Source organism: Mastigoproctus giganteus, chromosome 7 (assembly GCF_048544385.1).
Source record: "Mastigoproctus giganteus isolate SK-2022 chromosome 7, ASM4854438v1, whole genome shotgun sequence".
Taxonomy (NCBI): domain Eukaryota; kingdom Metazoa; phylum Arthropoda; class Arachnida; order Uropygi; family Thelyphonidae; genus Mastigoproctus; species Mastigoproctus giganteus.
This window is the reverse complement of record NC_143581.1, coordinates 128,429,319-128,456,816: the sequence shown is the minus strand read 5'-3', so window position 1 is coordinate 128,456,816 and position 27,498 is coordinate 128,429,319. Positions and strand designations below refer to the sequence as shown.

Sequence of the window (27,498 nt, the reverse complement as noted above, 5' to 3'; positions counted from 1 at the left end):
AATGGAAGCAATGTCATGACCACACAACACAGAGGGAAATATTCTTGAGACAGATAATGTCTGGTTTTTTTTTTTTTTTTAAATTATGAAAACCAAAAATGTGAAAGGTATTAGAAACCTTTAGTACTTAGTACTGTATGTAGGTTGAGAAGATGAAAGAAGATACTTGTTGGCATTAGACTTCAATTTCTGTAGATTGAAATTATCAAGAAAACATGCAAAGGGAGGGTTATTCCAGAAACTGTAAGTTGAAGGAATAAATAAATAAGAAGGAAGAAAAGTTGGTTCTGTAAGTTTGACAGTAGTGGCATGTGTGTTCAGAGAGAGAATTATAGAAGCCGATTCAGAAGAGCAGTGCCAAAGAAAAGGGATGTAGCAAAAACAGAACATCTACAAGACAGAGAGTGGAGAAACTTGTAAGAGATGGGTCACTAATTAACCCAACTGCCTTCTTCTGAACAGAGTTTAGAAGCCTGAGAAAAAGCCCAGATGTGAGAAAATATTCCATGGTAGGGCAGATTTGAGATTTGTAGAGAGGGAAGTAGCTGTTTAGAAGAAAAGTAACACTGACAGCAAAAGAGAAAATCGGTTTTTCAGATGCAGAGGAAACAATATTTGTGATGTGCTTATGCCAAGAGAGATTAAAAGTCAGGGTAATCCCTAATAGAAATATGTGATCTTGTCTAGAAATATGAGTGTCACTGAAGATAAACACAGAAGCAGGAGAATCCTTTTTTGCAAGCTATATGACAGGACTGAGTTTTAAAAGGAATGAAATTAACTAAGTTAACTTTGCTCCAATGGAGAATCTAGCAGCTATAAAGTTGAAGCATGAGTTGTTATCACAGTTAGGAAGACCAGAAATCGCTGTGGTCAATATCAAAGGAGCTGGCACAACTTATAATGAAGATAGTTCAAGATGGATATTTAATATGGATATGAAACCATCAACATTATTTATCCATTTGTACTTGATCAAGAAAAATAAATAAATATTCATAGACTGTTATTCACGAAAACATTATACTGTTTCTCTTATGGAGCTTTCTTTGCATGCTCGGTGGTTGTAAGTTCAACATTCTTAGCCCTAAGAATGACTCATGAATTTATCATCTCTTGTGTCTTTCTGGTTTTTGATATCTGTAATAATTTTTTAATATATAGGTAAAAACTAATCACATAAAGAAATTTAAAAGCTTTTAGTTTTCACAACTTTAATTACCATTCAATATTATGACATCAGCTTGATATCAGTTGCATTTGTCGGTTGGCAATATATGAATTTAATATTTAGTATTTTTACCTCATCATGCCTGTAATGACTATTGTTTGAGACATTTGTTAGCATTCTCTCTCTCTCTCTCTCTCTCTCTCTCTCTCTCTCTCTCTCTCTCTCTCTCTCTCTCTCTCTCTGTCTTTCCCCCCCCCCATGATCTGGTGACTAACTTTTACACAAGTGGCACCAAGGTTTTCAACAAATTCTTCCAGGCCTAAATATAACTTGACACTAAAAACAAAGCAACTTACTACAGCTGACTGAATAGATAATCCATCACAGTTAGGAAGGCCAGAAAGAGGACCTTGTTTTGGCTGATAGTCTTGCAGAGCTTTATATATGGCTCCAAGTCCTATCTGACTTATGATTGAGGAAACTTGTTCACTAATTAGAGTATCTAAATGGGCATCCATCTGAACAGAAAGAAATTAAATGAAATTTTATGGCAAACTGACTCCAATGTTATATCAGAATTAGTATGATATTCACAAAAACATTTTACAGTTTCCACAAACATCATACTAATACGTGGAAAGGATAATATGGGTGCTAGCTTTCCAAAATATGTCCATATACTAAGATAACACATCTATAATTCATATAACATATAATACATGCAATAATAAATCATTATTAATACAGCAATACCCGGCATAGCACTGATAATTGGTACAGAAACTGTTCCGTGTTATGTGAAACCATGCTGATTGAAGTATAATTATAATGGATTTTAATTGAATGCGTACCAGAGAAATAGTGTATAAACAAATTATAATAAATCTATAAACAATTTGCACTTGATAGCCAATTAAAAGGATTTGAATTAAAAAATATTACAAAAATTGTATTAATGAAAAGGAAACATCGTGAGAGATAAGAAAAAAGCTTTATTGTTTATTTAGGTATTTCAATAAAAAAAAGTCTGAAGTTGTCTCTTCTTTTTCTCGGCGCACAAGTCTTTGTAGCATTGAATCCCATCTTGTAAAATTTTCCGTATCTTGATGCTATGTTCAACATCCGGATCTCCATTCATAATCACCTCACAGGCCATGTCAATCCCCAAAAAAACTTTCTCCAATTCTTCTGTTGAAAATTCTTTTGGTGCCACTTCAGAATTGTTTTCCTTTTCTTCATATGCAGTTTACTTATCAATTTCAAGGAGAGTTGCATCATCTAAGTCATTTGCATGTGAGTCACAATGCAGTTACATAAATTGGCAGTGTCCAAAGTTTTGAATCCCAAGTCTTTAGTGATCTTAACAGTGTCTTCGGTAATTGTCTGAATTTGCAATTCAAAACCAGTGAAATCATTTGTCAAATGGGACAAAACATGCTGCCAAGCAGAGTGCATGTTGTTGGCAGTGATTTCTAGCCAATATGCAAATATATTTTCGATCATATTTAAAGGGGTAAAAATAAACTATGAAATGAAGTCTTGAAAAGCTATCATGCTGTCTCATCAGGATGGAATTAAGAATACTGAACACTGTTGCATACTGTTGCTAACTGCCTGATGGGAGCTATTGGCACATGTGCACATGAGACAATAGAGTTGGCACCGCAGCATGTATGTATGTATGTATGCATGCATACCGAGGCTACAGCATATATGTAGAGTATGTGTCTAGGCTATTGAATGAGTTTTTATATGTACAGTAAATTTTCGACTTAAACTTAATTGAAAATCGTGTTATAGTGAAACCTGTGCTGTTTGAAACCGTGCTAAGCGAGGTATTGCTGTATATCAAATTACAGACCAGACCTTTTAAAATAACCTACTACCATAAATTAAAAATTTCAATTTTTAAGATTTACAATGTGTCAAGAGTTATATAGCTTCATCTATTATAGTCAATTTCAATTTAGCTAAATTCATACTGAAAGAGGAATGACATAAATATCTGGACACTTAGATATCTATAAAGAAAATATCAGTTTATTCAAGACACAAAAGTGCATAAGCTATATAAATAAAAAAGGCGATTTCCACTAAACAGCACATAACATTAGGACTTATAATACAAATCTAAACTAAACTAAACTAACACAAGGAGATCTTTGAATATGCTAGTGCACACTATACGGCCAAAGTATTTAGACACCCCTCCATGAATACTGTGGACTGAACATGCATATTGGCTTAGACATACCAACATAAATATTATGGGCTGCTGTTGAATTTTAGGTATGTCAGTGACTTAGACCATATTATTTGTGCTGTATATATTATGTCTGTAAATTGTTCTGTGGTTGATTTCTGTTTGCTGGACGAAAATCCCAAGATTCCGGGAGAAAAAACAATATTGCCTTCCCTGAGACTAACTTAGCCATGTTGGGGAAAAGGCCCATAAAAATTCTTCATTTAATTGATGGAATTCAAACCTGGATTGAAAACAACTGGTGTAGGAAGGACAATGATTATATCAACTATGCTATCCGAAGACAAATCTTATGGGTGTCTGCCTGTCAGCAGTAGTACACGATAAGTCAATATATCCTGGATGAAATGTGGATTGAACCTTACAGACCTTCAAGGTAGTTGAAGGTCTGTAAGGTTCAATCCACATTTCGTTCTGGTGTGTTCGGGGCCAAACACACCAGAACGACGTCCCAGTACTTTTTCTAAATGTCATAATAGAAAAGCATTAAATTTATACATTTAATATTATGAAATAATCACCACATAATCAAGGGGGAGGGAGAAATAGCTATATTATCCATTGCAACTAAAAATATATATTAATAGTAATCTTTAAAATTAATAATTTCTTTAAAAACAAAAATATAAATTTCGCAATGAAACTTGAACATTTCTTACTAAAGTACAATGTGTTAGATAAAGAGATTCAACGAATGAGATATACTGTGATGCATGTGAACGCTGCATTTTGATTCGCCATGAGCTGAATGCTAGAACTGGTTGTTCTATAAACCATGAGTCTGAAGTCTGATTCAGTTACTGTACAATCGATGTGGCATTATCGTATAGTCTTCTGGAGAACAAGCATTCCGGTACTATTTTTTTAAGACAAGCGCTCCAGTAGTATTTTTTTTAGCAATACACCTCTAGGTAGTTGCATGCCATATCAGCATCCTTTCTATGTGTACAAATGTGACTCATTAAAACTCCTAAAACCCACTATGGTGGTTATTATTCAAAGATGGCAGCCTCTAGGTGATACCGCAAACTCACAGAACATGCTCCATGAATCATAAAGAGGGACTGTTCATACAAAACATGCATGTTGTGCGTGTGGAAAACATCATAGAGTAAGTCCAAGCCACGGGGGAATAGAAGACATAAGAGAGGAGGACAGTGTTCTGATTATAATGGGCACACATAGGTCACTGGAGTTTACAATTAATTATTTTGACAATGAAGGTACAACTATTACCCATATTTAATAGGTCTTGACAATGTGTGTTAAGACTATATTTAATAAGGTTTTGACACACAGTTAACTCAAATATGTATGTGAACTGTGCACTGATCAATTGACTATGTCAAGCCCTCGTCTAGTCAACCATCCATATGAAGGAAAAAAGCTTATACATCAGCCAAAAAAAAAATTCATATATCACCTGCCCAACCCTTCTAAAAATCTGTCTAGTTTTTCCTTGAATTTATTTAAACTACCCCCTTCTACAACATCAGATGGAAGTATGTTACAACAATCAATTACCCACTAGCACAAGGCAAATTTACACAATCTATCCTATTATCCTTCTTTTGTTTGAATTTAAGCCCCCTCATGTGTGTGTACTCTGAGAAAGATGAAAGATTCCACTGGCAATGAGTTCTATAGAGGGCTACATATAAGCCAATACAAGTACATCAATGCAAAACAGTATTTGGAGTGTGCAGTTTGCAATATTCATGGATTTCAGAACAGTAGCAGAAAGTGCTAGGATGCAAGAGACCCTGCTACATAATGTTTGGTTTCAATGAACATGTTTGGGTATAGGGATTGGCCAGAGAGAGAGAGAGAGTGCTTCAATTGGAGTATACCATCTTGACCATGGGGGCTTAAATTCAAAGTTAGTGGAAGTAGTTTAATGGTATGAGCTGTTTCATCTGATTTAAATATGTTACATTTGGGGTATGTCCGAAACCACCAAGTTTGTAACTTATTGGTATTAGTGACAAGTGATACAAGAAAGAAAGCTTATACAGCATCAGCCAAAAAAAAAAAAAAAAAAAAATTCACATATCACCTGCCCAACCCTTCTAACAATCTGCTATTTAAACTACCCACTCATACAACACTAGATGGAAGTATGCTCCAACAATCAATTAACTGTTAGCACAAGGCAAATTCCCACAATCTATCCTGTCATCCTTCCTCAGTTTGAATTTATGTCCCCCCCCATGTATATACTTTGAGAAGGAGTAAGAATACCATCAGCATTGAGCTTGCTCAATCCGATCAACACCTTAAACACCTCAATCAGAGATGTTTAAGACTCTGAGACCCTAAAAAGATCTAATAGGAGGGGGCACTAATCTCAAACTTTGTGGAACTTTATGGAAAAATATTTTAATTTTTCTGAATTCCACTTCAAATACCAGTACATCATCTTTCCTCAATAGACTGCAATAATTATTTTATAACTTTTTGATTTTAATAAAAATTCAAATATTTAAAAAATGCTGTGTTTTTTCCTGTTAATTTTAAAATATATATTTTATTTCTGCTGAAAATTAAAATGTTAGGGTCATAAAATATAAGCAGTAAACGAACAGTCACTTCCATTTTTCCATGCAAGCAACCATGAGTGCAAAATTTGGAAATGATGCATGTGCATATTTCTTTTATATATTACATATGTAAGCGAAATTTGCAGAAAAATTTATTAATTCTGCCAAAAATTAAGGAAACAAAAAGCATTAAACTCATAAAACACAAACACGAAGGTGCAACTAACAGCATTTACTTCAAGTTTAGTTAAAAATGAAGTAACTGATCCATAGCTGCTGATGAAAAGTGTTTTATCATTTTGTTTATTTGTGTGTGTGGGGGGGGGGGGGGGGTTGTCTGGTTCAGTGGCACTTGTCTTGGAAAAAAGAAGGGCCATTTCTAATTCTTATTTACTAATACTAAAATGGTTAATTACATTGGTCAACAAAGTGAAACTTCTTTCACCAAAGATGTAAGCATTTTTTGTCTCAACAAGTAAACAGTCAGTCCAAATGAAATAGGATGCAGCTGTCTGCTCCACAATTAACATGGATAGTGCCAGTTTTGCACATGTAGTTTTCATAATATGGCTCCCAATAATACAAACTAAATAAGAAATTTCATTGAAAAACACAAGCCTAGTTACAACTACCTTTTTATCACTTTTTCAGATTAAACCCGATACACCTAATACACATAGGTAATGCGCAATTACCTATGCACTGCATAGTGCAATGCATTATTAAAAAAAAAAAAAAGATACGTACAATTTAAATATGTTGTGCAGATAACTGTTGTGCAGTTTGATAAACACTGTACAGAGGGTCATAACAGAACATCCAGGAATAGTGTGCCAACAGGTGTGTTCATTCAGGAAACCTTATTAACAATTTTTCATTGGTTAATGTCTTGATGGAATCATTACCCCTGCTCACCACTCACCATGCCAAGGTTTTCAAGTAAGAAGGCTAAATGTGAATGCAAGAAATGAAGTTTCAGTGACATACAACACTCCATTTCTTTACGAGTATACATCAAACAGGTACTGGACTCCATCTTTGTATAAATAATTCTAGTTACTCAAAAGGTTTTACAGAGCCTTTTGAAAGCCTGCTTTTAACTGTAATATATTTAAGTAATTTTCAAACTTTCATCCTTCAGAATCTCTCTGACTTGGTCTTACAAAGGTTCCCTTTTTCACTTTTGCAGCATTGATTTTCAGAAATTTTTTACATAAGTAATGAAATCCTCTCAAATTCATCTCACCTAATGCTTTCACAAAACCCTTCATTAAGGAAAGTTTAATGTGGAGAGGTGAAAGGAAAATCTTCATTGGATCCACTAAGGGAACATTAATGGTATAACAGTAGATAGACTTTCCCATAGACACAGGAAATAACAATATTTTATAAACCCTCCCTGCATGCCCATTAAGTTTTTTGTTCTGTGAAGTTTTTTGTAAGCAATATCATGCCTCTCCTTCCATCTTGTCAGCCATCCATCCATCCATTGTGTAGTTTTTCAGCAAAATCATTAGCTTTTTGAAGAAGAATGCTACGATTGATTGGTGCATTAAATGAGCTGGCCTGTTTGAACCATATGAACAGAGCTTCATCTGATGTTTGGCATTTCCCTTCACGCTTCCTTTTCCTGGATTCACTAATCACATTAGTATTTAATGTGAGACGTGATTTTAACAATTTTGATAAAGTTGACTGAGGCACTCCTAATTTTACTGCCGCTTCCCTTTGAAACATATTGCCTAAGTTTAATTTATCGTGCGTTTCTATAATTTGCAACTTATCTTTTACGCTCAAATTCACTCTCTTTCTGTTCACTGACATTATTTTTTGGTAGTAAAATTTAAAACACAGTAAAAAAGATAAGCTTCAATAAATAACAAAGCACGGTACACACAAATTGGAACTAACATGATACATGCAAATGAGATGAAGTTTAGATATAGAAATGAAGAGCAGATTTCAGCAAAGGAGAAACACATTTCACCATAATAACGTGAAAACACAGAATTCCAGCTATCGGTATTATCACACTAAAAGAAAAGCCCAATAAACCAGAAACTGCAAATTCTTTTTATTATTTTATGGTTGTGACCTCCAGAAATGTGCTTTTGAAAAATATCACAGAGGCGTTCAAAATTGATTCTAGTAAACGATGAAAGTGTAGTACATTTTATTGATTTGGATCGGTCCTTCAAAATTTGATTCAATTGAGCGGCTGATTCTAATAACCAGTGATCACTATAACTGATGCTTACTGTATCTGGAAAGTTAAAATTACATTCTAATTTACTGACCCTTCTTTCTCTCTGAGGATGCTTCGTCAAAGTAAAAAATTAATCACATATTCATTCGTTATGCCACATATACATTTCTTCTCCCCTAGCATATTCAAAGTAATTTGCAAAGCTCGGTGTTTTCTTTTTAGGTTGATTTTCTAATCATTGTATGTTTCATGTGCATTTCATCCAAAGCTTAGATAAGATTTTAAGGGAAGACTGCCTCTAAGGGTATTTTAATTTATTGTATATGGTAGGAATTGGATTTAGCTTATTTTTTTCAATTATTATTTATTTTTTAGTATACATTATAATAGTTTTAAGTAACTTTAGTTGTTAAAGTTTTGGATTTGACTTCTCTTTATATTCTGCTGTATTGTATGTCTTTTTACAGTAATGCTAGAAATACAATAGTATTTGAAGTATTTGTTAAGTCACCAAATATGAACATTATAAGAATATCAGAAATATGGTGCTACTCAGACATAGGAGATGCAGAATTTGAATTAGTGAAAATGTGTACAGAAAGGAAATATACAGGGTGTCTCAAAAATATTAGTACAAACGTTTAGGGGAGGTAAGTAATATCTAAAGGAATGTGAATTGCATAGGAACCCATAACCGGAAACGTCACCGTCAGTCGGTAGACAGCGCTGTTCATCAGTTCACGAGAGGGAAAATTTCTGGTTTACTCATTCAAGCATTAGTCGCCGCATGAAGAGCATGCATCGATATACGAACTGTGAACTGGCAGACATGCACCTAGCGTATGGATTAGCATAGGGCAATGGACGAGCCGCTCAACGAATTTATGGAGAACGCTTCCTAGACAGACATGTACCAGACCACGATTTGTTTGCGCATGTGCATCAAAATTTGTTCGATTATGGGTCAGTTAGATGTAACAGGAGTAGTGCGGGCAGACCACGTTCGACGCGAACTCCTACCATGGAAGAAAGTGTGTTGAATGCCGTCCAGAATAATCCTACTACCAGCACATGTGCTGTTACCTCTGCCTTAGGAGTGTCTCGTTGCAGTGGACAGCGTGTCTGGCACGATGATTCCATACACCCCTTTCATCTCCAAAGGGTTCAGTTACTGCTCCCCCAAGATCATCCTGCACGTGTGGCTTTTGCACAGTGGTTTCTCCAAGAAAGTGTTCAAGACTTGAATTTTCCAGCCTATGTTTTGTTTACGGATGAAGCTTATTTCACTCGGGAATGCTTATTCAATCGGCACAATGCTCATGTGTGGGCTCACGACAACCCACATAGTGTGAACCCCCATGCGGCACAACATCGCTTCACAATAAATGTCTAGGCAGGTATGGTCGGTGACTGCTTAGTCGGCCCATACCTGTTACCATCCCGCATGAACTCCGCTAAATATCGGATCTTTCTTGAACAAGTTCTACCAGGGTTACTTGACGATGTTCCAGCAAATGTGAGATGCAACATTTGGTTTCAACATGACGGGCACCTGCCCATTATGGAAGGTGTGTTCGTGACCATTTGAACAGGCGTTTTGGGCGTCGATGGATTGGCCATGGTGGACCCGTTGCCTGGCCCCCACACTCACCTGATTTATCGAGCCTTAATTCCTTTCTGTGGGGGGGGCCCCTCAAATCTATCGCGTATGAATCACCTGTGGAGACGGAAATGGATATCGTGGCAAGACTCGTCTGCGCTGCTGCCACCATGTCAAAGAAACTCCAGGTGTGTTCGACCGTGTCTGCCAATCCATGCTGCGTCGGTGTCACGCCATGCATCGCGCCTCATGGTGAAATCTTCAAGTATCTGTTGTAATATCATGAAATGCATCCATCTCGTATTCCATTGTTAATATTATGTCAAATAAATGTTTGCCACTAATTACTGTCTTGTGTCATTTCTGCTTCTTGTGCCTCTGCTACTACTTTCCCATGACGTTTTCGGTTATGGGTTCCTATGCGATTCACATTCCTTTAGATGTTACCTACGTAGCTCCCCTAAATGTTTGTACCAATATTTTTGAGACACCCTGTGTATATATATGTATATACACACACAGGAACTCCCCGACTTATGTGATACTTCACTTATGGAAATTCAACTTTACATAAGTTTTTACTGGCCTGTGCAAACTTAAAAAAAATCGTGGAAACATATTTTGCATCCCGTAGGAATAAATGTAGGTATTGTGAAAATATTGTAATGTGAACCCAATAATACATTGTTGGCGCCTCCGTAGCCAGGTGGGAAGGAGCAGCAGCAGTACGTAGCACACGCTTCTTGATTAGACCGAGGTTCGAGCCCGTCACCACCAAATACGGAGGATGCGGAAAGTTCAGGGAATGACCACCGCATATCCCGGAGCAATATGGCCTTAGTTGCTAATGCTCCTAAAAACCAAATAACTAACTAACTAACTATAATAAATTTTTTTTTTTTTTTTTTTGTAATTCGTTTCATGTCCTTGGAAGTTGAAAATTTCACTATATTACTAAGCTATTTATCTCTCTAAAAGGTCATATTTATAATGAAAATTGCATTACCCTTGCATCGTTATCATATATTCCCATTATAAGAATCAATTTTGAACGCCTTTGTGATATTTTTCTAAAGCACGTTTCTGGAGGTCACAACCATAAAACAATTTGCACTTTTCAGTTTATTGGGCTTTTCTGTTCATGCATCTAATTATAACTGGGTAGTAAACTCTATCTTATTGCATTTGTGATAATACCAATAACTGCAATTGTGTGGGTTTTTTACGCTATTATGGTGAAATGTATTTCCTTTCACTGAAATTTTCAATCATATAAAAAACAAATTTTCAGAAACTTCTCTTCATTTCTATTTACATATTAGAATGATGAAGGGAAAGCAACGAATGAAAAGTGCAAGTGGTAGTAGTGCCAGGAAATGAAACAAAATTGATTTAGAAATGAAGATGAAAATGATTAAGTACGAAGCAGGACAAAGTGTTTTTTTTTTTTTTTTTTTTTTATGTAAACCCCAAACACGAGAGGTATTAGAACCTATAGTACTTAATACCGTGCTTGGGTTGGAGGTTGAGAAGACGAAAGAAGATATTTGTTGACATTGGACTTGAACTTCTGTAGACTGTAATTTTCAGGTAATACGTATGAAGGAAGGTTGTTCCAGAAAACGGCAGTTGAATGAATAAACGAGGAAGATGAAAAGTTGGTTCTGTGAGTTTGGAGTTGGACAGTAAATGGATGTTGGCTGGTGGCAGCACGTGTTCGGTCTGTTTTGAAAGAGAGAGCAGGAATTATAGAAGCCGATTCAGAAGAACAGTGCCCATGGAAGTATCTGTAGAAGAGGCATGCAGCAGAAACAGTGCGTCTATAGGAAAGCGAGTGGAGAGACTCTGTTAGAGATGAATCATTAATTAACCTAACTGCCCTCTTCTGAATGGATATACGAGAAGAACGAGAGGGATCGAGATCATTGTGGAAAGAGAAGATCAGTGGTAGCAGAGAGCAGTTGCAGCAGTAGAGAAGCAGTTGTGGTTCTAACGAGTTTGGTTGAATAAAGTGAATAAGAGTAAGAAGAACGAAGAGAGTCGGAGAATCATGAAAGCATCAACCTCGAACCCCGTACTCGGCAAAAGGAGGCGTCTTCGCTTCGGTAAGTTCTAATATCTTCCTACAACTAGACATGAACCTTACTCCTCAAGAATATGATTAATTATGTTAGTATGATTAAGTGTAGAATATTCTAATGCTGCTATATTGAATAGCGCATCACTTAGATGGGCATCTATCACAATTAACGATAGATTAAAACAGTGTACAATAAGTTAAAACACAGCTTATGCGCGATAGTTTAGTATTGCCACCCATCATGTTTGTATAACTATTATGTCACATGCCAGTTCTTGCCTGAGATGAGTTATCCACACGAAGAACACTCATGTGAAGAGCCCATGAATTACCAAAATATTAATAATGCTAAGAACTCTTATAAAGTCAATTTATATTATTGTAACCAAATGATTTAGGATTTGCTTGTCACTGCCACTAGGGCGGTAGTTATTATATATGTACCATTTCTATAGTATATTGCATTAAACCATGTTTGTTTAAACATATGCCTCAGACCTATCCTCCATTCGCACGAATAAGTAAGTAGAGAATTAGAATAGAAGAACTTATATTGCGGTCCTCAAATCCTAACTATAACTGGAATGGTTTTGGGTATTAACACAACGCTCTGGTCAAAGCTGCGATCCCTATTCCCTTCCGTTGGGTAGGATTATTGGGGGCTGCGACCATTGTCCTAATATAAAAAACCACTAGACAGTCACATGATTATACTGGGATTACGATCGGGAATAAGTGTCCAAGGAAGGAAAAGCGTCCCGCAATACAGACGTGGCATCCAAAGAAGCCCGAATGACAAGAAATGAGTAGACACCAGTATAACATATGAATGGCAGAAGTATTATGTACCAATGGAATCATTGTGAAGTTCTTAGATATAGGAATACCAGAAGTATACATGTTATAAATGGGAGTTAAATGATTTTGTGATAACTGAGATGAAGTAAAAGGAAAAACTGTTGAAGCAAAAAAAGTAAATAAGGCACCTGAGGATGATGGAATATATCCAATTATATTAAAAGCAGAAGCAAATAAGCAAATCTTTGGCCATAATTACAAGAGCATCTTTGTAATTATGCAAAATATTATGCAGAAGATATGCAAATACCTCTCCTTTTTACAAAGGGGTAAAAGTCCATTGTGAGTAATTACAGACCTGTAAGCTTAACTTCTGTTCTGGGAAGAATGATGGAGTCAATAATTAAAAAAGTAATTCAGGATCATCTTTACAGGAATGCAGTATACAGCAATCACAACACAGGTTTATTAAGAACAGATCTTGTCTGTCCAGTATAATTCTGATCAGCTACTATGATGTAAAAATCTACAAATGAACAGGATGTAAAAATATTATTTTCAATCCAGTACGTTATACTCTATAACAACGAGAAAGAGAGTAGCCTTGTGCAGGCGAAGTTTTTACTGCTCCTGGAAATAGAAGTTTTTTCTGTTTTATTAGTTTAAATTGGCATATTAACTTATTTTCTAGAGTAGCTTTATATTCCTAGTTACGATACTTACTTTAAAGTTTAACTTAGATAGAGATTTTGAAGGTTATTACTTAGTATCGGTAAGTGTATCCAATCCACGTGTTACAAGTTTTGCAGCTTCGCTGAACGAGAAGCTTTTTAGCCATATTTAGCCACTTTATTGACCAATTGTTATATTAAATTATTTTCTATAAGTAGCTTATAGACCTAGTCAAGATCTTTGGTTTATTCTGAATTGAGACAGTGAGATTTTCAAAGTTAATTAATACTTAAGTATCCGTAGATTTACTGTTCGTAACTTGCCACCATTGTTATACGATACAACGTTATATCAGTAAACAGTTTAATCAGTAAAATCTATTAATCTTGTTAAACTTAATTGTCAATTAAATTGTACTTTTTAACTATATACATATAACGACTTAGATTTTACAAACATAATTAATTAATACATAACTTGATACGGAAGTTATATAAACGGAACTCGTAGATAATACTCGATACTGAAAAATATATATAGATATATAGTGTTATAACTGTGTTGGGATACAAGTTTAGGTTTATATTTTGTACCGAAATTAAAATTTTATTAAAATTAAATCGAAATCATGACTCAGACCAGAGCAGCAAAGCAAAAGGCTCAAACTAATGGGAGAGCTGTGGCCCAGAAGAGAACTGAGGGGGGGGGGGGACAGTTGCCCTCTGAATCACAGCCTTTTAAAATGCACTGCTTGCTTGTTGTTTGTGGAGCAATCGGGTACAGGACATGATATTGCCATGGGGGATGTCTTTGTGTGTGTGTGCACGATGTAAGGAGTGTAAGGAAATTAGGCGACAACTCAGCGTTGTTATGGGCCTATATGAGACCTTGAAGGACAGGGTGGATGCCCTCAAAAGATCTAAATTGAGTGGCCCATCAGCTCTCAACTACCCACATCAACTACCTATCATCACGCAACACAGCGGCAAACCCCCAGGCAGAATGCGCTGGTCCCACAGGAACTAGTAGTTGTTGGTCAAGGAAACGGGGAACATGGTATGTAAAAAGGATAGGTGGATCAGGATCAGAGTGTCTGCCAGGGGCAAAGGTTGATGACGTTGTAGAGCGGATATCATTTTTAAGGGCACAAAAGCTGATATTGTTGTACACATTGGCATTAATGATATCAAGAGTAGGAGACCAGCAGAATTACTTAACAAGTACAGGTCACTGTTGAAAAAAAGCCTTGAATTAGGGTTAAATTCGAAAGTGTCTGCAATTCTACAATAGGAGGGAGTATATGATGAGAACCTTGTCGATCAATTCGGCCCTGGAAAGATGGTGCAAGTCTCAAGGGGTAGAATTTTTTTCAGTCTGGTCTGTACTTGTTAACAGGAGAGACTGCTTCTACAGGGATGGGATACACATAAATAGAAAGGGTGCAAGAATATTTGCTGATGCTATCGAGGCAGTGTTAGGTGGGTCGGAAAACTGCTAGCTTGGGGGATTACAAGGACTAATAGATTAACGGTAGCCACTGGCAGAGGTGAAAGTGATTCTTGCACTGCTTCTATTGAAATGAGCAGCAGCCTGGAAAACAAGATGCAGGGTATTTAAGAGACTGCTGGAAGTCATTGCGGTACAAGTAAACACATGGGTTGTGTTAGGGTAGTTAAGAATAGGAACAGGTGCATGTATACTTGTGTGTACACCAATGCTAGGAGTTTGGTAAATAAATTTGATGAATTTGAGGTATTGCTCAAAACATCAAAGGCAGATATTGTTGGGATATCAGAGATGCGGTGTCATACAGATATAAGGAATGCAGAACTGGAATTTGGGGAGTACAATGTGTACAGAAAGGATAGGAAGGGAGGAGGGGTTATGCTATTAGTTAAGAAACACATAAAATCCAAGGAAGTGAAACCAGTCGACATCGCTGGACAGTGCAGTGTCGAGTCAGTTTGGTATGACCTAAGCATCGGTAGATCAAAATTAAGATAGAAGTGTGCTATAGGCCTAATGACTCTGATGAGTATAATAAGAAACTGTACAGGGAAATAGGGTGGGCCACTAAATCAGAGAGTCTTATAATGGGGGATTTTAATTTCCCAGATATTGACTGAAATATGTAGGTTGGTCACTCACACACTAGCAAGACTTTTGTGGATTTATTGGATGATTGTTTTCTACATTAGCATGTTCGGGAGGCAACTACAGGGAATAATACTCTGGATCTGATTATCAGTAGTGATTTTTCATGCATTAAGAATCTGCAGATAAAGGAACCACTAGGTGGCAGTGATAACAGGGTGCTGAAGTGGGATTTACTCAAAGAGGTAACTACCATCATGGGTAAAAGGGAAGGATTTTTGCTTTCGTAAAGGCGACTACGATGGTCTGAGACAGTATTTAAATTCTATACAGTGGGACCAACTGATGCCGTTACCAAAAGCAAATTCAAAATGGGAAGCATTCAAAGAATTTATCTTTGAAGCTACTAGGCTTTACAACATACCAACTAAGAAATATTGTTCAAGGTTTAGGCCTAAATGGATGTCAGATAAACTAATCAGACATATGTCAGAGAAGAAAAATACATGAGATACATATAAATTAATGGGTGACATGGAAGCCTATGATAGATATAAGCTGGTCTGTAACCAACTCACAAAGGAGATTAGGCAGGCAAAGGCAGATTATGAGAAATCCTTGGCAAAGGATGCAAAGAAAAACAGAAAAGAGTTCTTTACTTATGTAAACTCTAGAAGGAAGGGGATAAATCAGATTGGTCCACTTGATATCGATGGGTCAACTGTTGATGATCCTGCTCAGGTAGCTAACAAACTAAATGAATATTTTGCATCGACATTCACACATGAGGAGGTATTCAGTGAGGGGAATGCCAGAGGTGTATTCAACTCTCACAGTAAGCTAGAGAATCTTGTAATAACTGAGAGTAAAGTGGAGGAGAAATTGTTGAAGATGAACACAAGAAAGGCACCTGGGGTGGATGGGATCTATCCAGTTATATTAAAGGAGGCAGCCAAGGAAGTAAGCAAATTATTAGCCATAATTATGAGAGCTTCCTTGGACTGAGGGGAGGTATCCATGGACTGGAGATGTGCAAATGTGACCCCAATTCACAAAGGAGGATCAAAGGCTGACACAAGTAATTATAGACCTGCAAGTTTAACTTCTGTTCCCAGAAAATTAATGGAGGCACTGGTTAAAGAAGCACTGCAGGATCATCTAGACAAACTTCAGTTATAGCTCGGACACAGCATGGTTTTGTTAAGGGAAAGTCTTGCCTGACCAATTTGATTAGATACTATGATGCAGTCACAAAAGAACTGGATGCAGGGAATAACTTTGATATTATATATTTGGATCTTAGAAAGGCTTTGATACTATTGCACATGGAAGACTGCTGCACAAATTGGAGCAATTTTGGTATTGGAGGTAAATTGCAGCTATGGATAAAGGGATGGTTGAATGGGAGAAGACAGAGAGTGGTAATCAATGGACAATGCTCTTCGGACTAATGTTATTAGTGGAGTCCCTCAGGGTTCAGTGTTGGGTTAATTGTTGTTTTCTGTATTTATAAATGATACTGATGATGGTATATCAGGCTTAATGTCCAAGTCTGCAGACGATACGAAGGTTGGCAGGGTTGTTAATGACACTAATGACAGTACATTGCTGCAACAGGATCTAGAAAAGTTGAGCAGATAGGCTGAGAGGTGGCAAATGAAGTTTAATATTGACAAATGTAAAGTACTACATATGGGAAGTAGTAATCCCAGAGTAACGTATCAACTCTGTGGTACCACAGTGACAGTGATAGATAATGAAAAGGACCTGGGGATAATTGTGCAGGCAGATGTGAAGTTTCTGAGCTTGGTTTGGTTTGGGTTTTATTGGCGCATCAGCAACTGAGGCTATAATGCGCCAAATACCGGTCATAAGTAGTTAGGTCACCATGTCCAGATATATAATAACAGATATATAAAAAATAAACCAATAAAGAGATAACAATAACATAAATTTTAAATACAATTAAAAACTTTTATTGATTTAAAATAGCTAAAAACAGCAGACACGTCATTGTCGGATAAAATCTGACTGAGTGTATAAGGCTCAGTCAGATGATTAAAAGCGGTAAAACGGGTGCTGCTAAAATCTGGACAGTCAATTAAAAGGTGTCTGATCGTTAAGATTGTGCCACAGGACACACACATAGGAGGGTCATCAGCCCTCAGCAGAAACGAATGAGTTAAATGACTGTGTCCTATGCGGGTCCGGGCAAGAACAACTTCCTCCTTACGATTCCTGCACAGACTAGACTGCCACGGTTCAATTACAGGCTTTATATGATATAATTTATTCGCAGTCTGTCTATTCCATGAATCCTGCCATTGGGAGTGTATCTTCTCGTGTATTATTTGCCTGTAGTCTGTATAGGGGACTGACAGGCAGAGGTTATTATTGGGAACTGCTGATTTGGCTGCGGCGTTAGCCAAATCATTTCCCGTAATCCCAATGTGGCTGGCAATCCAGAAGAAGCGGATATCATATTCACGTCCACAGAGGAAGTGAATCTTCTGCTGAATACTAGACAGAACTGGATGAGGATTATATCTCACAGATATTAAAGCCTGTAACATGCTAAGAGAGTCAGAATATAAAATGAACCGTTGGTATTGGCATTTACTAATGTGATCCAAGGCTAACTCTACTGTGTGCAGCTGTGCAGTAAATATGTTGCATTCAGAGGGAATCTGCTCTGATATAGTGCTGTCTGTAAAGGCAGCAGCAGATCCCACATATGATTCCGTCTTTGAACCGTCTGCTTAGACTGGCGTGAAGTCGGAAGTTTCTGAGCAGTGCAGACGGTCTGCAAGAGTAGCTCATGGTGTCTTGTCAATAATATACAGGAATGTTTCTAGCAGGGATAAGGAGGTGTTATCCCCTTGTATAAGGCAATGATCAGACCATACCTTGAGTACTGTATACAGGTCTGGAGGCCTCATTTTAAGAAGGATGTAGAGCTGTTGGAACGAGTACAGAGAAGGGAAACAAGATTAATGAATGGAACAAAGAGTTGCTCTTATGAAGAAAGGATTAAGTTTTGCAAATTACAGTGTGTGGGGACTAGGCACCAGCGAGGTGATCTGATAGAGGTATACAAAGCCTTGAATGGTTTGAGCATCCTCAATGCAGATGGGATCCTTCCTCTTGCTAAGAATAATCGCCTGAGAGGGCATAAATTCAGATTGAGGAAAGAGAAATGTAGGATAGATGTGCAGAAATTTGCCTTTAGCAAGCGGGTGGTTGATTGCTGGAACAAACTTCCATCTGTCGTAGAAGTTGATAGCCTAAATAGATTCAAGGCAGAACTTGACTAACATTTGGAGTGAGGATGGGTGAAATAAGGGGTTTTTTTTTTGGCTGATGCTATATAAGCTTGCTTTCTTGCATCGTGTGCCTTTGCTAATGCTAATGCTAATAAATGACATATATTTATTAATGCCTAGAAATTAAATTTAAAAGCATGATATACTGTTTTGCTGCACAACAGAAATGGCCATCAGTCCTACTATACAGGGTGTCTCAAAAATACACGGCATAACTTCTGTAATAAGTTCCTCATATGTAGACAAAAATATTTTATATCAACATAGTTACAGAAATGCTTGGTTTCCGAGTTTTGAAGGTCTGTCTATGACACTTAACTGTTCACATCACCTTATAGTAATTGTTCAAAATGTCCACCTTCTGCCTGAATACAGGCCTCACATCGACATCTCATGGACTCACAAAGACGATGCCAAATTTCTGGCAAGTTTTGTATTGTCTCACAACCTGCCACAAATCGACTGCGGAGAGTTTCCACATCAGCTACCGGAGTCGAATACACCAATGACTTTAAATGCCCCCACAAGAAGAAATCTAGTGGTTTAAATCAGTAGAGCGTGAAGGCCAGGCAATTGGTTCACCTCTATCTATTCACCAACCAGAAAACCTTTGATTTAGGTAATTGGGGGCTAGGTGGCTGAAATGTGCGGGAGCATCATCGTGCATGAAGTGTGATTGTTGACGAATGATCAGTGGTGTGTCATTCAAGAAATCAGGCATGTTGTTTTACAGAAAGTTTCTGTACACCTGCCCTGTGAGTTTGTTTGGAAGTACATGGGGTCCAAATAACTTATCACCAAAAACACCCACCCAGATGTTGAGGCTGAACTGCTGTTGGTGATGTGATGGAAGAATTGCATGTAGGTTTTCCTCAGCCCATACATGCTGATTGTGAAAGTTTTGAATTCCATCTCGTGTGAACTGTGCTTCATCTGTGATTATCACTAAGGAAGGAAAGTGAGGAGTTGTACCATACTGTTGCAAGAACCACTGGCAGAACATTACTCGCACAGGGTAATCTGCTGGTGACAAGGCCTGTACCCATTGGAGATGGTAAGGATACAGTTGGTGTTCTCGCAACACTCTCCAAATAGCTGAACGTTGAACAGCCAGGTGTATTACTATTCTGCATGTGCTGATTACAGGAGTAGCATGCACAACATCAAAAATCTCCTCCTCTACTTCAGGAGTCATAGATCTTAGTCGTCCTCTGTCGGCAGCATGAGCTGTAAAGGTTCCAGAAAAGCAGTGATGGATACCTTCAAATGTTTTCCTGTCTGGACATCTTCATTCAGGGAACCTTTCCTGGTACAAATGACTAGCCTCCAGAGCATTGCCATCCGCCAAACCATATATAAAGTTCATATCCGCTTGCTCCTGATTTGAGTACATGGTCGGAATGGAAAACCACCAGATTCTGTCAGTACCTTGTGATGAAGGAAATCACCTGCGGGAGTTAAGACATTCTGGTTAATAACTCGGGAACCAAACATTTCTGGAACTATGTTGATATAAAATATTTTTATTGTTTACATATGAGGAACCCATTCCTGAAGTTATGCCATGTATTTTTAAGACACCCTGTACATGATGTTGGCTTAAAAGAAACATATGAAATCATGTTAAATTCAGAGTTAATAAAAGATCATTACATTCCTGGAATGTCTGTGGTGATCTTAAGGTAACTGGAATATCCACTGGTCTACAGAGAAGTTTCAGAAAATATTGCTGTACTACCAGGAGAAATAATTTAAAATATGTTTCATTGTTTGAACTAAAAAATGTTCTTTTTCCATTTTCAACCTTTGCATATAAAGCTTGGATTAATGAAGAATTGTGTTAAGGCTCTGGATAAAGAAGTATGTGGATTTTGCTACTTAAGGAAAGTGTTTCTCAATATAACAAGGGCAAAACTGAAAGAAGGAATTTTCATTAAGCCATAAGTAAAGAAACTCCTCAAAGATAAGGTATTGGAAACAAGAATTTGAAACCTATGGGATACTGCAGTATCAGCTTGGCAAATATTTAAGAATGCTATGAGTTGATTTCTTGGAAGAAGAAAAAAAGATAATTATTAATATCTGGTAGTAACTTTACTGCAATGTTATAAAGATATAGGTTGCCCAATTTCTTTGAAAATTCATTTTATTCATTGCCATCCCAATTTTTGTCCTCAAGATTTGTGAAATGTAAGTGATGAGTGAGGGAAACGCTTTCATCAGAACATATACAAGATGGAAAAGCAGTATCAATGTTGTTGAGATACTGTCATTATGGGAGATACTACTGGTTTCTTAAGAAAACAGCAAAATGGACTATACAAAACACCATCTGAGCTTTAATTATTTCAAAAAACATAGAATGCAAGTAGTACATTATAGGTTTGATTAAAGTATTTTAAAATTAATATGGCTTTTTTTTTTTAAGGTAATATGTATTAATGTATATCTGAAATTGATCCCTCATTAAGCTACTGAAATTTCAGTATATCTTTCAATGGCGATGAGATAGAGATAATTTTGGTATTTTTGGAATCAGCAGATGGACCAATTTTCTTTAGAATCTGAAAAGTTTGCTCCAGAGGTACAAAAAAATAAATAAATAAAAATATAAAATGTATTTATTATTATTTTTTTTTTGTTGGCCAGTGTTATTATGTTATTAGAGGAGATGAAGAAATTATGTGAATAATATTTTCTTCTTTTTTTTTTTTTTTTTTTTTTGTTTTTGAATTATTCTGTATAGTGTTCCTTACATGCTACTACTAATGTTAATGGTAGGCACCGAAAATGGCATCTTTGAATGATGATATCCACACAGTCATATTGAATCGAAAGGTAAGTTTTATCTATTACTGTTGCTATAACAATATTTTTAAACACATTTTACTTTTCAGGCTTTTACATACAAGCAGTGAATAACCAACGTTTCAAATCAGGATTCCAACAAATGGTCAAATACTATGGTAGTATTTATTATTACAGTTCTAGTTGAATGAATTTGATCCATAAGCTTGGTTACTCGCTATTGTTTTACAGAATTATTTTATTTGTTAAGAGGAATATGTACTGCAAATGATTTAGGTATGTTGCTATAACAATACAGTCTTCTGCTGTAAAGAATATATTTTGCAAACAGAAATAATTTAAGGTGCAATTTATTCTAAGAAAAACTGCTACTTTTTATTTTCCCTGATTTTATATATAGTTTTACAAATATATTCATTGCAGCAGTAAAATCCAACTGGAATGAATAGAATTTTAAGGAAAATTTCACTACAATGAAAATAATTCAAAGTCCTGGAAAAAAACTCCTTTTTATTAGTACTTTGTAAATCACATTTGAATGAAATTATTTCGCAGAAAAAAAAAATCATTACAACCAATTATTTTCAAAACCTGCTTATGCATAAAACATATTGATTAAAAGAAAAAGAAAACCTAATCATATCTGGCAAGTACAAGGATGAATAAACACAAGTTTCATTACCTGGAACAATGCATCCCATATTTTAATTAGAGCTAAGAAAGAAATGAAGTGAACAGAGTTCACTTGAACAAAAATATGGAAGTTGTGAAAGATGCAACAAAAGGGATTGTTATCACACCCTCTATTTTTTTACATTTACAAAGCCCTGTTTTTCTGGGGAGAGAAATAGCTGAATAAGTCAGAGAAAAGGTAAGAAAAACAAATAATGGGACAATAATAAAAGGGAGGCCTTATTATAACCTGTTTACTTAAAATTATTTTTAGCAATATGCTTCAGAACAAAATTTCATTCTACAGAAAAATAATTCTCTGAAATAGTCAGCTCTGAAAAACTGACTGTAATGGGATTTTACTATACTTTTACAAGCAGCTACTAAAATGTAATGTGTCAATACTAACAATATATTTTCATTTTTTTTTTACCTGTGCTTGTAGCATCTCTAATTTTTCATCTGTAAACTCAAATACTGCTAATGTTGAATGAATTAAATAAAGACAGTTGAGCAAATATACTGCCATATCAGCAGGAGGAAGTCTTGAAGCAGAGACATGGCACATTTGCAACATAGGATCTATTACAATTGTAAGGATCTAAAAAAAAATTCATTAATCAGAGATACTGCAGCACAAAATTAATCAAAGTAAAATGATTAAAAAAGAATAAAATAAATTAAAATTAAAAAAAATAGAATAAATTACTATTTGATTATATCATTATCATTTAGAGTGTACTGTCCAAGGTTGCACCTTCCTTTGAAACAAACATTTCTGCATGTTCTAACTTACTACTGTAGGTGTGGGCTGTTTACCTGAAACTTAAGAGAAATGGACTAAAATTTTAAATTTAAGAAATTTAGTCCATTTTAGCATTACAATTTACCAGCTAAGGAATGATTACAATTCAAAACTGGAGGAATTTTGCATCAACCAAATCAGTCCACAACTCTTTGAACTGTATTTACTTCACTTGATGGTTGAATCATCTCTATTTAATTTTTCTAAGTCAAAGCATAAATAATAATAGCAGTATTAATGTTTGCTACCCTAAGTTAAAATCTGTTACTGTATCATTTGCATGAGATAATAAAATGTTTGTTAATGTAATAAAATTTTTTAACTTCAGGCCACATGGTAAAACCTTTTATCCCACAGTATTCTTCTTACAAGTGTTCCTTATTCTCTATCTAGTTTTTTTTTTTTTTTTTAATTAGTATCAGTAACAGAAAATGATGCAGGAAAGCAAGCAATTAGAGCATTTAAAAAAAAAAAAAAACACACTTCTTCCACCATTCAATCTGTCTGACCCCTCCAATAACTTGCCTAGTTCTTCCTTGAATTTATTCAAACTACCTGCTTCCCCCTTAACAAATCCATATTGAGGTTGAAGTATAACTGCACTCCTGTCTAGATGGTCCTATATTACATCATTAACCAGTGACACTATTATTTTCCACAGAACAGAAGTTAAGCTAACAGGTCTAATTACACATGTCACCCTTGGATCCCCTTTTTTGTGAAATAGGGATATTTGCATACATTCTTGATCTCCAACAAGCCTGTGCATAACTTTTCTGCCTCCTTAAATCTTACTTCTCTTTCCCACATCACCTTTATTGTCTGTCTTCTCAAAGAAAAGGCAAGATCTAACACAAAGATTGATCCCATTTTGTCCAATACGACTTCACTTCTGCATTATCACCAAGTCTATGAGGTTTCGCTCTGCAATAACCTGCAAAGCTTGCTGGAAACCATCCTACAAACTCTTGTGATACTCAAAAAAGCAGCCATGCAGTTTTTCGTTACAAGTTTGCTATGGTGTATTTACACCTATATTTTATAGTATACTTTAAACTCAATCTATTATGCCTTGATCATTTATATTTTATTTAAGTTAATATTGAATATATCCTTAAGCATCATACTTTTTTTTGTTTTTGTTCTTGAAATATCCAATTTATGTATTTTAGCCCAATCTAATAATTGTGCTAATGCTACTTCGGCTTTATTCTCCAAAGCTAGTGTTCAGTTTCCATAAATTACTAATATCATGTCCTTTTTAAGCTTTTATATCATTGCCATTCCAATCTTTTTCTAATAATCCTAATATTAAAAAAATTTCTAATATAAAGTTCCACATACAGGGTGTTTCAAAAATTATGGTCAATAATTTAAAGGTGAAAAGTACAAACTAAAATAAGCAAAAAAGTCCCAGTGAACATCGGCTGCAAATGAACGGTTTTCGAGATAATGTACATTTTCTATTAAGATCTGCCACTGACTATGGGAGCATTAGTGAGCAAAAAACTGTGAATCCTTTGCTAAGGGTGGTTTTATTAAACATACGATAATACATTTTTAATTTTTGGTTTCAACACCACAGGATTTTACAGATGTTACAAAAGGTGTTCAAAATGCTGTCCTTGCATCTGTATGTAGCATTGTAGTCTTCTTTGCGAATCCTCTCAGGCATTCCTGGGTCATTTCTGATTTGCTGAAAGGCTCCTTCAACCCCAACGCTGCAATTTCTCAACTGTGTTAATGTCAGAAGTGTACATCAAGCTTTTTACATGACCCCAGATACAAAAATCCATAGGATTTAAGTCTGATGACCTGGGAGGCCACATTACAGCCCACCTCTACCTATCCACCGTTGACCATACCTTCTACTTAGATGCCGAGTCACGACTCGAGCAAAATATTCCGGTGCACCATCATGCATAAACCACATGTTCTGGCATTGCTGAAGTGGAACATTATCATCATCAAGGAGGTCTGGAAGAACATTCTGCAGGAACAAGGTACAGCTCTCCTGTTAGCCTGTTTGGCAGAAAGTGTGGCCCAATTAGACGGTCTCCTAGTAGTCCTGCCCAAACATTCAACGAGAAACATTACTGATGTCGTGACTCGTGAATTGCATTAGGATTTTTGTTGGACCAAACGTGACAGTTATGAAAATTAAAAATACCATCATGAATAAACCCAGCTTCGTCAGTGAACAAAATGTTATTTAAAAATTGGGGGTTCAGGACACACCGTTGTTGCATCCACTGGTAGAAGTTCACTCTGGAAGAGTAGTCTGTATTGCTGAGACCTTGTACACGCTGGATATGGTAGGGGTACAGTAATTGGCGATGTAAAATTCACCACAAACTGCTATGACTCAGTACACTCTCTGCAGAGCAACCCTCATTGAAATTCCTGGATTTTGTTCTATTCTTTCTAACACCCTTTCCTCAACATCAGGTGTTATGCTTCTGGGCCTACCTGATTGTACTCCATGTGCAAAGCACCCATGTTCTCTAAGGCATTGATGTACCATGATGAATGAATGTGTGCCCTGCCTTCGGCTGGGAAATGCTTCTTGGTACAAATGTACAGCCTCAAGTGCACTGCCGTTGGCTTTACCATACACTAAGTGCATGTCCGCATACTCTTAGCTGCTGTAACCTCTTTCCATGTTGACTATCCTTTGACAAGTAATAGTATGCCTGCTATGTCTCAGAGCATTGAGAGAGAGGGAAAGGGAGAGAATGAGCATAACCTAACCTAAACAAACAAGTCAGTGGTGGATCTCAACTAGAAATGGGCAATATCTCAAAAACGATTCACTTAAGGACACATGTTTACTATGCTTTTTTTGCATATTGTAGTCTGTACAGTTCATCTTTAAATTATTGACCATCACTTTTGAAAGCATCTTTCCCACCATAAGTAATCAAAAGCACCTCTGATGTCAACAAATACCCTATTATATATTTAAACGTTTGTACTTCTCACTTTATTCATTATACCACAAACTGCATCCTCACTTTATTCATTATATCGCAAACTTCTTAAAACCACAGAGTGTAGGTCTGAATCTAATTATTTTTCTTGATACCTTTTATTCAAACGTTTTATCATCAACCTCTCCAACAATTTACCCACCACAGATAATAGTGCCACCGGCTTATAGGACTTAGCATCTTCAATTGGTTTATCCTTATTCTTCAATAACAAAGTGGTGCTGCTGCCTTTATGCATAAAAAGAATTTTTATTTAGCCCCTGGGAATGATAAGTTTTTGGAAAATTTGCTGTATTTTTTGACTTAATTAACATATTAAATTATCTTCAATAAATAGATTAATAGTCTTAGTTATATTCATTTTTAATTTTTGATACAGATTTTGCAAGTTACAACTTAATATACATGGAACCTCTGTATTGGTGATTTTGTGCAAATATCGTATCTCGTAACTTATACCATAGTCCATAGGGGAATTCTAGTGTACAAATTGTTTTTAATTGTGTAAAATTACCTTGATAGTTCAAATCACATAGGTTGTCATCAGTTATATAATTAACTTATAACTTTATAAATGTAATGGTATAGAAAAATGCATAATGCATATAACGTAAATTTGAGAGGCTAGTATTATTGCAATATAACTGGTGAATTTAAGTAGTGTTATTATTGAATTTAAGTGTTACTTTAATGTAGTATTCTCAATTATATTGAATTTACATGGAAATCATGCCTGAGACCAGAGCAGCAAAGAAACAGGCTCAAAGACTTGTGAGTGGCGTGACTCAAGGGGGAACTGAAGAGGTCAATTCTCCTACAAATCATGGCCTGAAGAAATGTGCTGTTTGTGCAATGTTTGCAGACTATTTTGGAACAGGACATAATATAGCCAAAGGGTCTTTGTCTGTGCTTGATGTAAGAGTGTGAAGAAATGAGCCACCAACTTGACATTGTGAAGGACCTTTATCAGTGCTTGAAGTGTAGGGTGTATACCCTCGAAGGTATTAAAATGGGGTGCTCATAAAGTACTCAGCTGCCCAACTCAATGCGAGAGCTCACACTTGAGCATCAAGTAACAAAAACGCACCCCAAAAACGCACAAAATTAAAACGCACCCCAAAAACGCACAAAATTATGGGGCCCCTGCCTATGGAGGATGGGCAACATCATAGTGTAATCCAACCAGAGTGTAATCTTACACTATAGCTAGGCCAGCTGAAGCCAGTGTCAGCATTTCCTTATGTTGGCATGAATGGCATTAAGGATACGGGATCTGCTAATTTACTTAATAAATACGGTGCAATCTTGAGGAAAAGTTTGACAGTTAGGGTTAAATTTTAATGTGTCTACAATTATACCCAGGCATGATAGGAAGGAGTATATAATGACAGCCTTGTCAATCAATTAGGCAGTAGAGAGATTTGTGTAAAGCTCACGGGGTAAAATTTTTCTCAGTATGGTATAAGAAACTGCTTC

General features: G+C 36.2%; 1 protein-coding gene across 3 annotated transcripts in view; it reads right to left on the bottom strand.

Annotated features, from left to right (window-relative positions):
- The window catches only part of Cog6 (conserved oligomeric Golgi complex subunit 6), a 439,606-nt gene that overhangs the window by 46,512 nt on the left and 365,596 nt on the right, over positions 1-27,498 (bottom strand). For all 3 annotated transcript variants that reach the window (XM_090377892.1, XM_090377894.1, XM_090377893.1), the window contains 2 exons: positions 22,661-22,828; positions 1,528-1,689 (listed from right to left, as the gene is read on the bottom strand). In XM_090377892.1, coding sequence (XP_090234018.1) covers positions 1,528-1,689; positions 22,661-22,828 — 330 coding nt within the window. The remainder of the gene's footprint in view (positions 1-1,527; positions 1,690-22,660; positions 22,829-27,498) is intronic.